The sequence below is a fragment of the Aptenodytes forsteri genome, unplaced genomic scaffold (genome assembly GCF_000699145.1).
Source record: "Aptenodytes forsteri isolate BGI_AS27 unplaced genomic scaffold, ASM69914v1 Scaffold198, whole genome shotgun sequence".
Taxonomy (NCBI): Eukaryota; Metazoa; Chordata; class Aves; order Sphenisciformes; family Spheniscidae; genus Aptenodytes; species Aptenodytes forsteri.
This window is the reverse complement of record NW_008795697.1, coordinates 428,190-441,003: the sequence shown is the minus strand read 5'-3', so window position 1 is coordinate 441,003 and position 12,814 is coordinate 428,190. Positions and strand designations below refer to the sequence as shown.

Here is a 12,814-nt window from a genome sequence, read left to right as displayed (position 1 = left end):
GACTTGCTGGATGCCCCAGAAATAAACTCTGACCCAGGTGGGACACGCACCTACAGAGCTTGGCTGAGTTGGCAGTTCCCTGTGCTTCTGGAAAGCCACTCCTCAGACAAACAGCAGCTATGAACCTTGCATCTAAGCACGGGAAAATATTTTCTTCCTTAACTTGGCTTCTAATTCTTTGAATAGCATTTTTTTTCTTTTTTTTTTTTTCTTTATGCAGCCATTCAGTCAGCCTGGGCAGTTCATTCTTTCAATGGGAATGAACAGCAAAAGAACATGCAGAGTTTCGAGTCTTGCAGAGCACTGAGGGTTGATTGGATGGAGTTCTGGGCCAGGGCTTAGCCTGAATAGGTGGCTTTGCCCTCTTTCTCTGATGATGTGCCACAACCACATGTGGCATCTGACTCCAGGTTCTGTTCAGGGGTCATTCCCCCTCATCATTTTTCCCCAGCCCCCTTGGTGACAGCCCGTGTTATCCAGGAGAGTGGCTTGCAGAAAGTACGTATAGGGGAGGGAGGACAGGTAGGGTGCTTCCTTTGGGGATTGCTTTCCCAGGTGCTGCATAATCTAGTACCAATACACGGTGTTGCTGCAGCCTGCAATTCTGGACCAGCTCAAAAGATAGAGTAGAACTGGAAAAGGCTCAGGGACAGCTGACAAGGATGACGGTGGAGGATCTGGCACAGCTTCTGCGCAAGGGGTGACTAAGTGAGCCAGGGAGTCCTCAGCCTGGACCGCAGATGGAGGCGAAGAGGCTTGGGAATGTAATAGTCTATAAAATCAAGTGTGATGTGGTTAGGAAGTAGTTCATCTTCTTTTCCAGTATGAGAAGTAAAGGACATCAAACATAGCTAGCGAGTAGCCAGTTCAGTGCAAGCAGGAGGCTCACTGCTCTGCACAGCTCCTTGCTGCAGGATGTTGTGGCTGAGGGAAGCCTGTGGGTTCAGGTGAGACCTGACAAATCCAATGAGGAGAGCTCCATGGAGGGTTACTGCATGTATATAAACTGCAGCTGGCACAAGGTCTCTGAGCTGCAAATACTGGAGAGGATGTGGCTATATGCTTGCCTTGGTCTTATCCCTCTCTGGCCGTCTGCTGCAGGCAGCTTCAAGGCAAAACACTGGCCAAAATGGTCCTTCCAGCTACTGCAATCGCTCTTCTCTTCTGTAGTATGCTTCATGGCAGAGGATGTGTGACACATGTGGAAGCATTCGGTGGTCTTGCATGAATCTCCAGTCTGACATCCTCAGAGAAGTGCCGTCAGCTCCTTCTCTCTCCAAACCCAGACCTGCTGTGGGAGTGTGGCAGCCCTTCTCTCCTTTTGGAAGCCTGTGCTCATACTCTGGCTCTGTTTTCACTTTGGCTGCAAGGCTCTGGTGTCTAGAAAGCCCAGTGGACCTGCGGCACAGCAGGGTAGAGAAGCCCAGCCCTGGCTGAGAATTTCGGGATTGGCCAGCACCATCTGCAGTCGGCACAGCGGAGGTGGGAGCTTGGCATTGACTGATGTCACCCAGATTGCCTGTGACATGCCAACCAAAAAGCAGTCCCCCTTGGTACTGGCATGGAGGAGCTACAGTGCTCTTCTTCCCCTTGCTGGCTTGTGGCTTCCTGGACTGCATGAGGATGTGTGTGCATAAGTGTTTGAAATATCAGAGGCAGCTTTTGTAGGATTTGAATCATTACATAAATGAAGGGTAATACTCTGGTGATTTGTCAGCATTATTAATAAAAGATTAGATTCTCCAGGAATTTGATCTCCTGCTGGGTAAGAGAGCATTACAGTGAGGTTTTTCTGTTTTATAATGAATGAAGGCAATGAAGTGTAATGAAACAGGGTTACTAATACGGTCCAAGTGAGCAGGCAGTGTGCTGGTGGTTTGGTGGGGGAAATTCGGGCAGCAGCCCTTCAAACCTGCCAAACCAGTGGGGCAGAGCTGTTGAGTGGAACTGAAAAGCCTTCAGAAGCATCGAGCCCTTTAAAATAGTGGGGTGGCTGAAAGGAAAAGTGGGCTTGCACAGCCTGAAGCAGACCCGCACCCTTGTGGTGTGCTGCAGAGGAAGCTGTCCCACCAGGCACAGCCTCTGGGGCACGTGGTCTTGTATGGCCCGGGATGCACTCTAGAAAGGCTTTCCTTTAAGCATTGTAACCCTCTGCAGAGCTACTCATCTTTGAAGGGACTGCCATGGCGACTTGGTGGCACACTTGTCAAGCCCCTGCTCTGATGACCTGGGTTGCCATCCAACTTGAGAAGGGATTTCTCTGTGCTTCTGTGAGCAATCCAGGCAAACTGGGACAAGAAATTGTTCCTGTGCTGAGCAGTTAACGGACATGAAGAGAGCAGAGATGCTTCCTGCTCTTTCTGTGTCTCGCAGTACCAGTGGACACAGCAGTGTGACAGGAGCTGCTCGAACCCCTGTAGCTGTTTGTCTGCTCTTGCTGATTGCCGTTCCTCGTGAGCTCTCAGGCCTGTTTTGTAACACCAGCAGTGCCGGGGTGACCTCGAGAGGGACTGAAGGGTACAGGAGCAGTGCGCAGGCATTGATCTGCCTGGCTACTCTTTCCTGCACAGGCTCTGTGCTGCAAAGGCTGGCTGATATACATCCACACTGTTTGGGTTTGTCTGGGTTGGCAGGGAGCTTTGATGCTGGGGCACACTGTGCTGGGCTGAGGGTAAATCAAATGTGATTGGGGCAGTGGTGAGAGCAGCCCTCAGCAGCTTGGGTCCACCAGGATCCCCCTTGAGGAAAAATAAAATGGGCCAGGATGGAGAGAAGGAGAGATGAGGAAAAGGAGCAAGAGGTGATCGAGTAGAGAGGGATGATGAAAGTGAGTGGGGTGAAGGAATATGGGGCGAGGGAGGAGGAGGAAAGGAAGAACGAGGAAAAAAATGCAGAATAAAAGGATGGAGGGTAGTGGGTCAGAGAGGGAAATAGGAAGAGGAGGTCACTGTAACACTGCCAACAAGAGACCAGATCCTGCTATCTTGAAGAGAAAATGAGGGACTGTCATGTTTCCTAACCTTGAGAAAGCTGAAGGGCTCTGGGGCAGATCAGGTGGGGGAGGTCCTGGCCCCCAGCACCCACCAGTAAGGTGAGATTCCTCCTTGAGCCCTGCCCCAACAGAGGGGTGGGAGGCAGACCCTCTTCCCGCCTTGGGCTGTGTGCTGGGGCTCAGCCCCAGGGTGAATCGGAGGGGAGCTGCTCTGTGGAGGCAGACTCTCTTCCCCGCTTGCTTCTCCTGTTTACCTCTGTATCTGTGTAACCCTGAAGAATGGAATTTTCTTCTCCTTTCCTTAATGTCCAGTTCTACCAGCAACTCCCCTTGTGCACTTCAAGTCCCAAAAGCAGTTGCTGCCCTTCCTGCGTGTTCCCTTGCTTGGGCTCAGTGCTTGGCTTTGTGGTAAATCTCTGCCGCTGCTTGGCATCGGGTACCATGTGCTTCCAGCATCCTGTGCAGGATGGTATTACACCTCTGGTCTCCTTGGACTTTGCCCAGGAATAAGAAATGGGTGCAAAGAGTGCAGATCTGTGCTTGCTGCTGTGCCTCAGCTGCACATAGTGCACCATCCTGCATTCCCATGGGTCCATCTTCTTGCAACTTCATGGGTTCTCAAAACCTATGTTTGGTGGCAAAAGCTGAAGCTCTGTTGTTGTGCTTTCTCTTTAGCTAATCTGTTTGCAGCTGACTTAAACTGGCAAGCCTTTGACGAGGATGTGTTCACAGGGAGAAAGGAGTATTGCCATTCTTTATCTTAAAATATAAATGACACCTTACACCCCAGTGGTCCCATCACAGGACTTGAAGCAGGGCTGGCACTTCCCTCTTCTTGCTGAGTAACTGTGGCACTGTCTATAACTGATGTCTGCCGATGCTGGAGCTCGGCAGCATTAGCAAGGAACATGAGATGTGCAGAGGTGATGTGTACCTGGTGGTGAGGGGAAGTTCGATGAGATCTTTTCTCTAAGCAACAGTATCGGTTTGACCTGGAGGTTAGCAATAAGCAGAAAGTGATCTGGGCATGGACAGCTCATGACCAGTTCTAGAATTAAGTGATCTGACTTTTCTTTAGTGCGTTTACCTCCTGCCCATTTAATCCTGACTCCTGAGCTGTTGTCAGTGTGTGGCAGAAGGAGTTTGCATCTCCATTACTGTCTGGCTATGGAAATAATTGCCTTTCAGGACAATTTCCATACAGGACAACTACCCATACTTTCTGGGAAGGCAGATGCAGAATCCCTGGACTCTTTCCATCTCCACAGCAATTGCTAAATTACCGCTCCTCTATAACACTCTCTCACTTCTTTTGTTTCTTCTCTCCCCAGCCATGTAAAAGCAAAGGCAGAGCCAGCAGACTTCTGTCTGATGAAACAAGCTCAGAAACGCCAGCTCTTGTAAGTACCCAGTTATCAGTGTGTCCAGTCCCTGCTGAGTGTTACAGAATGGTTGAGACTGGAAGGGACCTCGAGGGCAGCCGAAACGCCAGCTCTTGTAAGTACCCAGTTATCAGTGTGTCCAGTCCCTGCTGAGTGTTACAGAATGGTTGAGACTGGAAGGGACCTCTGGAGGTCAGCTGGTCCAACCCCCCCTGCTCAAGCAGGGTCACCTAGAGCTGGTTGCCCAGGACCATGTCCACACAGCTTTTGAATATCTCCAAGGATGGACATCTCACAACCTCTGTAGGCAACCAGTTCCAGTGTTTCAGTCTTGCTCACCTGAAGGCCCTAGAAGAGGTCGCAGCTTTGATTTTCCTCTTTACATAGCGCAGGATGTTTGTGGGTGTCCTGTCTTTGTCCCTACCAGACTTGGTCAATTCTAAATGGATTCAGTCTGCTTCCGCTTCTGTCTCGTGTAACATCTAAGCAAAGAGAGCACAGGAAACTGCACTTGCTCCTTTAAGAGTTCACTTTCCCTGTCTCATTGAAAACAAAGTGATGGCTTGGGCCTCCTGTTTCAGGACAAACCCACATCAACTGTCATCTTGTTCCTCCTGGCCACAGTTGTCACTTCTGGCTGTACCAAGTGAGTATGTCTTTACTGTGTCTCTCTGTGCAGCATGGACAATGTGGTTATCAACCAGGTGGTGCGTCCTTTGTCTCGGCTTGCTGAGTTGGAGCAACATCCAGCTGTGGCTCAGTCTTTTATGACACCAGGCCCACGTAGCTCTAGCTGATACCCTTCAGGAAAGCCTCCTGTGGTTGTGTAGGTGAGGAGCTCCTGGAACTCTGCATAGCATCAGGAGCTACAGCTGTTCTGTTGGAACACCTCTGGGATGCTAACTTATATGCCGTACATCCCTTACGAGGACAGCTGTCCATTGGCATCTGCCAAACCTTTTCTTGTAAAATGAAGCACTAAATGCTTTTGAATAATTCCTGGACTTGGTTAAGGGTCTGGCAACTCCTTATTCCTCTGTATAATCTGTTGGATATTTTATACTGCCACCAGGCATCAAGAACTTAATTTCCCCTCAGCACAGCTCTCCTGGGGCTAGGCACTGTGATCTGGCAGTGTTTACTTCCTGTGATGCCTGTTTCCAGGATTTCTGTCAGTTCTGAGCCATTCAACTTCAAACTCAAGCTGAGGAGAACAGCCTACAGATCTCACCACTGCTCTCCAGCACACTCTGTGAATACCCTTCTCTGTCTGAAACTGGCCAGTGTCAGTGCTGGGATGCCTTTCTTGCTCAGTTCTGCCTTTCTGGATGAGTCCCTCCTTGGCTCATTGCAGAAGCCCAAGGGTCATGGCCTCGAGTACCACCAGTGAGTGTCTCATTGTGCTGGAACTCATGGGTGAGGAACACTGCGTGAGGAGGGACTTGTATACAGATCTGAATCCAAATAGGCAACTCCACCACGATCTTCTGTATCAGCAAGCTGTTGATCCCCTGTGTGCCCCCCTCTTCTCCTCTGCACAAAACTGGACAGATGCACTGAGTAGTGGCATGTATCCTACCGTAGTGGTCTGGGAAGTCTGTGCTTCTTGGCAGGGAAAAACTTTGGAGGAAGGTCTTTGAGGTTTGTTTTCCAGGACGTTAGTTAGTACTGGAGGTTCCCTAAGTCTCACCCCATTGCCCCAACTGCCACAACCCAAGCTTCAGGTTTGGCTTCTCTCTCTGTTCCTCTGGCTGGGGCAGAGCTGGCGTTGAATGGAAGGGCCCTACTAGGGAGAGAACTAGCTGCATGCTGCAGGCTGAATAGCACTCTGCTGACCCACAGCAACTACTGAGAACATGGAGATGTGTGTCTGGCTGGGCTGTGGAGAGCTTAGCAGTCTGAGGGAGATGGGGAGGTCGCAATGGATGTGACTTATGTGAAAGCTCACTTTTTTTTTTCACACTCCTCCTGCTCTGTTCTTCTTCATCACTGCTTTCTTGCTTTTTAAGACAAGACCATTTCCACAGCAACCAGCTGTGACCAAGCATGCAAAGGTAATTCTGTCATGCTCCTCCCATGGTGTTTAACTAGTGTTGCACATAGGATTACCAAGCCTCTATGTTGAGCAATAAAGAGGGTCAGGAGATGAGTTCTCGAAAGCAGAATCTGCTTTTGTCCTAGTGCACTGTGAAGTAGTTTTCATTCTTAGTGATTTGCTAGATACTCACAGTCTCTTGTTCCTGATTTACTAGGGAAAAGCTCTAAAAAAAAACATTTCCAAGTGATGCTGGACACTAATGTGATTGTTTCTGTCTCTGTGGCATGAGATCAAGTCTCTGGCTCCCATGAAGTTGGCAGCAATTTGAGCTTTGCCCTTGGATAAATTAGGTTTATTTCTTGCACTGTTTCTGAGGTTTACACCCAAGATCATTCTGTCTGTACAGAAACCCACTGCTTTATGAGTTCTGTTCTTATCTGCTCAGTTCCTTTTGCATGAGGCACTTAGCATTTGTGTGTTATTTTTCTTTCCTCAGAGAGGAGGAAGTGGCTCGGTTTCATGAGGTCATCACCAATCCCAGGTACAGAGCCAACCCCCTCATGGCCATCAGCGAGCATCTCTCCAAGAGGCTGAGGCAGGAGGAAGAAGGTAAACCCCTCTAGGGTGTCATCTGGGACCAAATGTGCGCACTGGAGCTGGTGTGAGGGCTTCAGGCTGCAAAGGAACACATCACTAACATGACCTCTCAGCTACTTTAGTCCTTGGAAGCAGTTCAGCAGATTATTAAATCCAACAGTCCTGTTTTCTGTCTGCAGGAATAATGCCGTTCTCTCCTGACAGTGGCAGCTGCTCCTTGGCAAGCAGCCTGCAGAGAGCAGGGTGTTCTGCGAGATCTTTGTGCAGACATTAAGCTCCCTGTGAAGTGTCTTGACACCTTTTCTCTTCTTGTGAGCAGGCACAATTTCTTAAATTGTGCCAGTGGCAATGTATCTGTTTTCTGTCGTTTCCCTCCCCTTTCTGACAACTCTGAAAAGAGGTTCCCTGTTGCTATGTTGAGATGGTTCAAGACCCCAAGCCCTGGAGCCCAGAAGGCTGTTGTAGAACTGTGTAAGGACCGATGCTGCTGTTCAGAGACATTGTTTTATGTGAGAAATTTAGCTTTGGAATAAACACACTTTCACACAGTACTTAGTTTGTCTGGTTCTTGTTTTGGTAAATATGAATTGAAATACGAGCTTATTCCCATCACTGGAAAAATGACTTAAAAGAATGGGGTTTTTCCATGTGTACAGTGAACCACTAGACTGCTGCTGCAGCATGCAACAGAAGCCCTGTGAAATTGCAGATCATGCCTAACTTGGACTTGCCTTCCTCCTACCCTGGAAGTGTGTGCTTTCCGTGTGTGATGCTGATCCCTTTTGACCTGTGTCGTGTTCCCTGCTTGGCCTGCCCTATAGGAAGCATCCCAAAATGTGTCCTGGCTGCAGGCTGTGAACTTCAGCTGGTCATTTACATGTTTGGGTTTGGGAAGTGCTGCAGCAGGGGGAGGCCTTTCCTTCTACCAAACACCAATTTTCACAAAACTCCAGTGAATTTTCGTGGGGACAACTAAAGGCAGGGCTGTTCCGTATTTGAGATGATCCCAATTTGACACCCCAAAATGTCAGTGCTGTCTTTTGAACCGTACAAAAAGTTTTCTGATGCTTCTTAACCTTGGAAAAGCAGCCTGCCTATGTCAGGTCAACTCTGAGGAGCATCTGAAACTTTTAAGAAAGAAATTCACTCTGATGCCTAGACAGAACATGGAAGCTGCAGCTGACTTACCCAAGTTAGTGCCTAAAACCAGCTGTAATGGGAGTGGCAGGCACCTTGATCATACCTGTCTCTTGCATCACTAGTAATGCTTTTTTTCTCCCTCTAGGCTGGCACTGTTGAACAAAAGCAGTTTTTCTAATGCCTGCCTCACCCCTGGCAATGCAGATGCTGTTGCTGATGCTGCTTGTTGTTAGAGGAATGTCACCATGCCACCCCTCCTCCCCCAAGGCCTGGCAGGAGAGTCCTGCTGGCAGAGGCTGCAGAGAGATGCTGGCTGTGTCCCATCCTCCACCCTGTTGCTCTCAGGCTGGCAGAGGACTGGCAGGGCTCTCCTCTCCCCTGAGGGCTCCTGTGTCAGTGCTGGCAGGTGAACACTGCTGTCCTGCTCGTCGGCATGCTGTAATGCTCTGCGGGACCAAGGCTCTGGAAAGCAGAGGGCTGTGGTGGGGTCAAACAACTCGAAATATCTCCCCACCTCCTGGTTGGTTCCTGCTTGCTCTCTTACCAGTATCTGATTGTGTTTTAGGCCATGTTAGATTTTGAGCTCTGAACACCAGTCCCAGCTGCAGCCATGCTTCCCCTGCTCATGTTATGCAGGCTGGGCACTGCATTGGAGAGCTGAGCCTTGGACGGGGCTGTGCACTAACGGCACCTCCTGCCCGTGGCCTGCAGCTGCTCTTGCTGCTTATGGCTCCCAACAGCCCAAGATGTGACTAAGACTTGGACCAAGCTAAGGTTTTTGGGGTGGTTTTCTCTGTAAGCCTACTGTTTACCCCTTTACTCCACCTCGTAGCTAGCTGCCTCCTGAGAAAGGCGCCATCCTTGTGCTTAAGTGGAGGGAAGGCAAGAGATGAAGAAGCTGAAGACATCCAAGTACAAAGGAGGATGAAGGTTGCTTCTCTTGTTAGTGAACAGGGCACTCAGGGGGATGGAGAAGTGTATCTGGAGGGCAGGAGGGACAGAAGGCAGCTTGCATGGCATGTTGGAGGACTTCCATTGCTTCTCTTCTGTACTTTGCAGGAGCTTTGTAGCTTTCTTTTTGTCTTGTGGTTTTTAGATAGTACACAACACACGAGGAGAGCCCTGGCCTCTTGTACGGCTGGGTCATGCAGTAGCCGAGCTGTGCCCTCATGCTTCCCTTCACAGCAGCAGTGATGCATTGCTCTGCACCATCACAAATAGGTGCGATAGCTGGAGAGAAGCCACAGGCAAGTTTATAAAATGCCATCCTGGGTTGTGCTCTATGGGTGGGATCATATCCCTCCCCTCGGAGATGCATGTGGTGCATCATGACTGTGCTTTGCAGAGATCCAGCGGGAGTGGTGATTTCATTTGGCAAGCACCAATTTCCTGGGCACCATCTATTTTGCAGAGAGTGAGACCATCCTTTAAAGCCTCTGGAGAGTTAGTTGAATTGTCCCACGCACCTCTGTTCCAGACCAGTTTCTTCTTAGTAACTTCTCCCTAGGGTGAAAACAAATCTGAAAGGTTATCAATTCCTGTCTTCACAGACTACTTAGTTTTCTTTTCACAGGCAGTTCCAAGTAACTTCGAGTTGAATCAATGCTTGGATGGCCTGAACTGCAATGTTAGGGAAAATCCCCAGCTGGCAGAAGGGCTAGTTATAGGTAGGTACTAGGGTAGATGTTGCTGGGGGTCATGGGGCAAGAGATCACCTTCTCTCTCTAAAAGAGTAAAGCCTGACGACTGCGTCCTTTTCTCATCCTGTGCAATTTTTTCTAAGAGGCCCTGCAGTTTGGGGCTGGAGTGGAAAAGGGATTTCTGTGTGCAAAACCAGCTTTGAGCACTTTGGAGGCCCAAAAAGCATCACCAGGGCAAAGGGCTCTGTGGTTTGTGTAGCTCTTCCAGGGTGGCATCAAGACAGGAGCCGTCCTGGTGTCTCAACCTGCATGTGGTCTTCCCAGCACCTTTAGGTTGCCAGCTGTGGTGGTTATGGCCAGAGTCGGTCACTGGAAATTTGGACACCAACAGAACAGTCATCCAGCACTTCTCCCCTGCTCAGCCTGGTTGTTGGGTCCCATCCTTTCCCTTCAAACTGCTGGGAGCCAGTAGAGCTGAACCCTCATTATCCGGGAAGCGAAGGGGTGACTGACCAGGTGGAGGTGTTGAGCTGGGTGCCCCACTCAGTACTGCCTGGTAGCTGTACCCACGCTGGTGGCCCTTCATCTCCATGCACAGCATCACCGTGCAGCACATTCACACCTTTTCTTTACCTCGGATGGGCCAACACCATCACTTGGCTGTGTGTCTAGCTCTTAGCCCGCTGTTTGAAAATGTTGGTCTCCTGGGTATTTAGCAGCAGTTAAACATGTGACTGTTTGAAACTACAGTTCACAGCCTGCTGCTGCAGGCATCTCCTGCCCCCGCCATGCTAGCAGTTGAGCAAAGGACTTAAAATCTGCCAGGAAACAGGCATCTTGAGATGCAGAGTCGCCTTCGCAGTTGGCATGTTTTCCGGATGATAAAAGCTTTCATGCCAATTTTTTTTTTTTAGATAGCAGGGTGGGAAAAAATAGCTTCCAAGCTGTAAGGAGTAGTTGTGCGGGAGGGGAGGGAGGGGGCCTGACCTGGCAGCTCTAGACTTAGCAAGAAGTGAGTAAGCAGCAAATGCACTGCAAACTCAGGACTGGAAAAATTTGGGGCTACTTTTCGCAGCTGTTTTCTTTCTTGTTGGTGATTTTGCCCTTGAAGGCTGTTCATGGAACCGTGTCTGAAAGCAGAAGCCTGGGTATCCTGTCCATCTGGTGGTACCAGCAGATATTTTCTGCTACACACAAAGCACCCAAAGTGGTGGGTTGAAGGGGATTCTCCTTTGCCAGCAGCTCATGGGTAGTGTCTTTGGTTGGCAGGTTGCAAAGGGATTTTTTTTTTATAGCAGCTCTTGCAACTCCCACATTTCTCCCCAGTACCAGCAATAGCCCATCGTGCTTTGTCTCTGCTGGAGCAGGGGTTGCATCAGTCCAGTGGCACGTCTCAGAAAAATATGGTGAGTCACACGGACCTGTCCCCGACCCTTTGTCTAACCCAAGGAAGTCCCTAATGCAAGTACGTAGACTCCCTCCTCCTTCCTTCCACTTTCTGGTTTGTCTGCCCTGGGAGGTTTTCCTTACAGACTGTGTGCAAGCAAGTCCCCCCATCCCCTTCGCGTATGAAAACTATGACTTAACGCCGGGTAGAGAGGACTTGTGCTTACGCTCTGGTTGAAGCTATGAGCCATGTTGGCCCCATGGCTTCCTTTTTTTCCTAGAGCTAAGCATGTGTGATGGCTTTTGCCAGCATAACCCCTGCCAGCTCCAGCACCGAGGCACATGCCTGTGCTGCAGGTGCTGGCAGGGTGGAGCTGGCTGCCTCTGCAGCTGCCAGGGATGGTGGATGGGGGCAGACAGGTGAGCCCAGTGGAGCTCCCAGGTTTGCAGGAGTTTTGCGCCCAGGGAGTTTTGCACCTGGGAGTTTTGCTCCTAGGTTTTGCACCAGGCTAGGTGCCTCTTGCTGTGCCAGCAAGTTGTCTGGTGGCCCATGACTGGGAACCCATCCCTGGAAGTGCATCCCCTCCTGCTCCCTGGGTGGACTCTAACCTTCCTGGTAAATACAATCTGTAATGAACTGCAAAAACTGGCTAATCCATGCTGCTTTAGTTGAACTGGCTTTGACAGTAAATGCTCTGGGATGGTGTGTTGGACTGGCATAGAGAAATCAGGGGCAGTATCATCATTGCAGGGTATAGGCAGGACAGTGTTTGTAGTACCTTTTCTTGGATGACAGTAGGGTTGTCTTTGGCGCTGCCTCCTTCATACCAACACCAATTTGTGGAGGAGAGGAATGGGAGCGTGACAGATTAATTTGCTTTCTCCTGAGTCTTGCTGAGCCACTGAAGAGATCCCAGGACTCTGGCTGTGTCAGCAGTCTGCACTTGGATCCCTAAAACTGACTGTCACCCTGCCTTTCATCCGTGCAGTGTAATCACCTGTCATGGGAGTGAAGCCCTTGCTTGGTGTGGCTGAGGAGAAACAGCTGGATGTCTAACAGGCATGCTGTTTTCCAGCCATGCAGAGCTACCTTCATCCTGTGGGTTCCTGAGCTTGATCCCAAGTTCTGACACGTGTCACGGCTGTGCCAGACACAGGAACTTGCAGTGAGACCTTGGTCTGCACCACAGGAGGCACCCGCTGGCTGAGCTGTCCATGAGTAAGCCCAGCCATCCTTCCTTCATGTGATCTGCCAGAGGCTCTTGGACAGCTTGTGCCAACTGCTGGCTGGGAGCAGTGGGGCTGGGGGGCTGCCATGGGCTCCTTGAGATGACTCCCAGGTTCTCCTCTCCACCAGCTGGCAGCAGTCCCTGGGTCATGCCCTGGTCTGGTGCAACTCCAGCCCTCAGCTACGCTCCTCACCGAGTACTTGGTGTGTCAGTGGCAGCTGGTGAGGAGCAACCACCGGGAATGTCAGGAGCATTAGGTCTCTGCTACAGGATGGTTGCTTATCTCTGCTCCCTGGCCAGGGCGCGCCCAGGGCTGGCTCCCTTCCCGTGTGTGTCTTCATAGAATCATAGAATCATTAAGGTTGGAAAAGACCTCTAAGATCTTTGAGTCCAACCGTTGAACCAACACC

At 50.2% G+C, this 12,814-nt stretch overlaps 1 protein-coding gene across 1 annotated transcript in view; it reads left to right on the top strand.

The window, feature by feature from the left end:
• Positions 1 to 12,814, top strand: part of FAM207A (family with sequence similarity 207 member A) — a 71,472-nt gene that overhangs the window by 55,711 nt on the left and 2,947 nt on the right. Inside the window, exons 6-7 of the mRNA XM_009283135.2 lie at positions 4,324 to 4,392; positions 6,909 to 7,021. Coding sequence (XP_009281410.2) covers positions 4,324 to 4,392; positions 6,909 to 7,021 — 182 coding nt within the window. The remainder of the gene's footprint in view (positions 1 to 4,323; positions 4,393 to 6,908; positions 7,022 to 12,814) is intronic.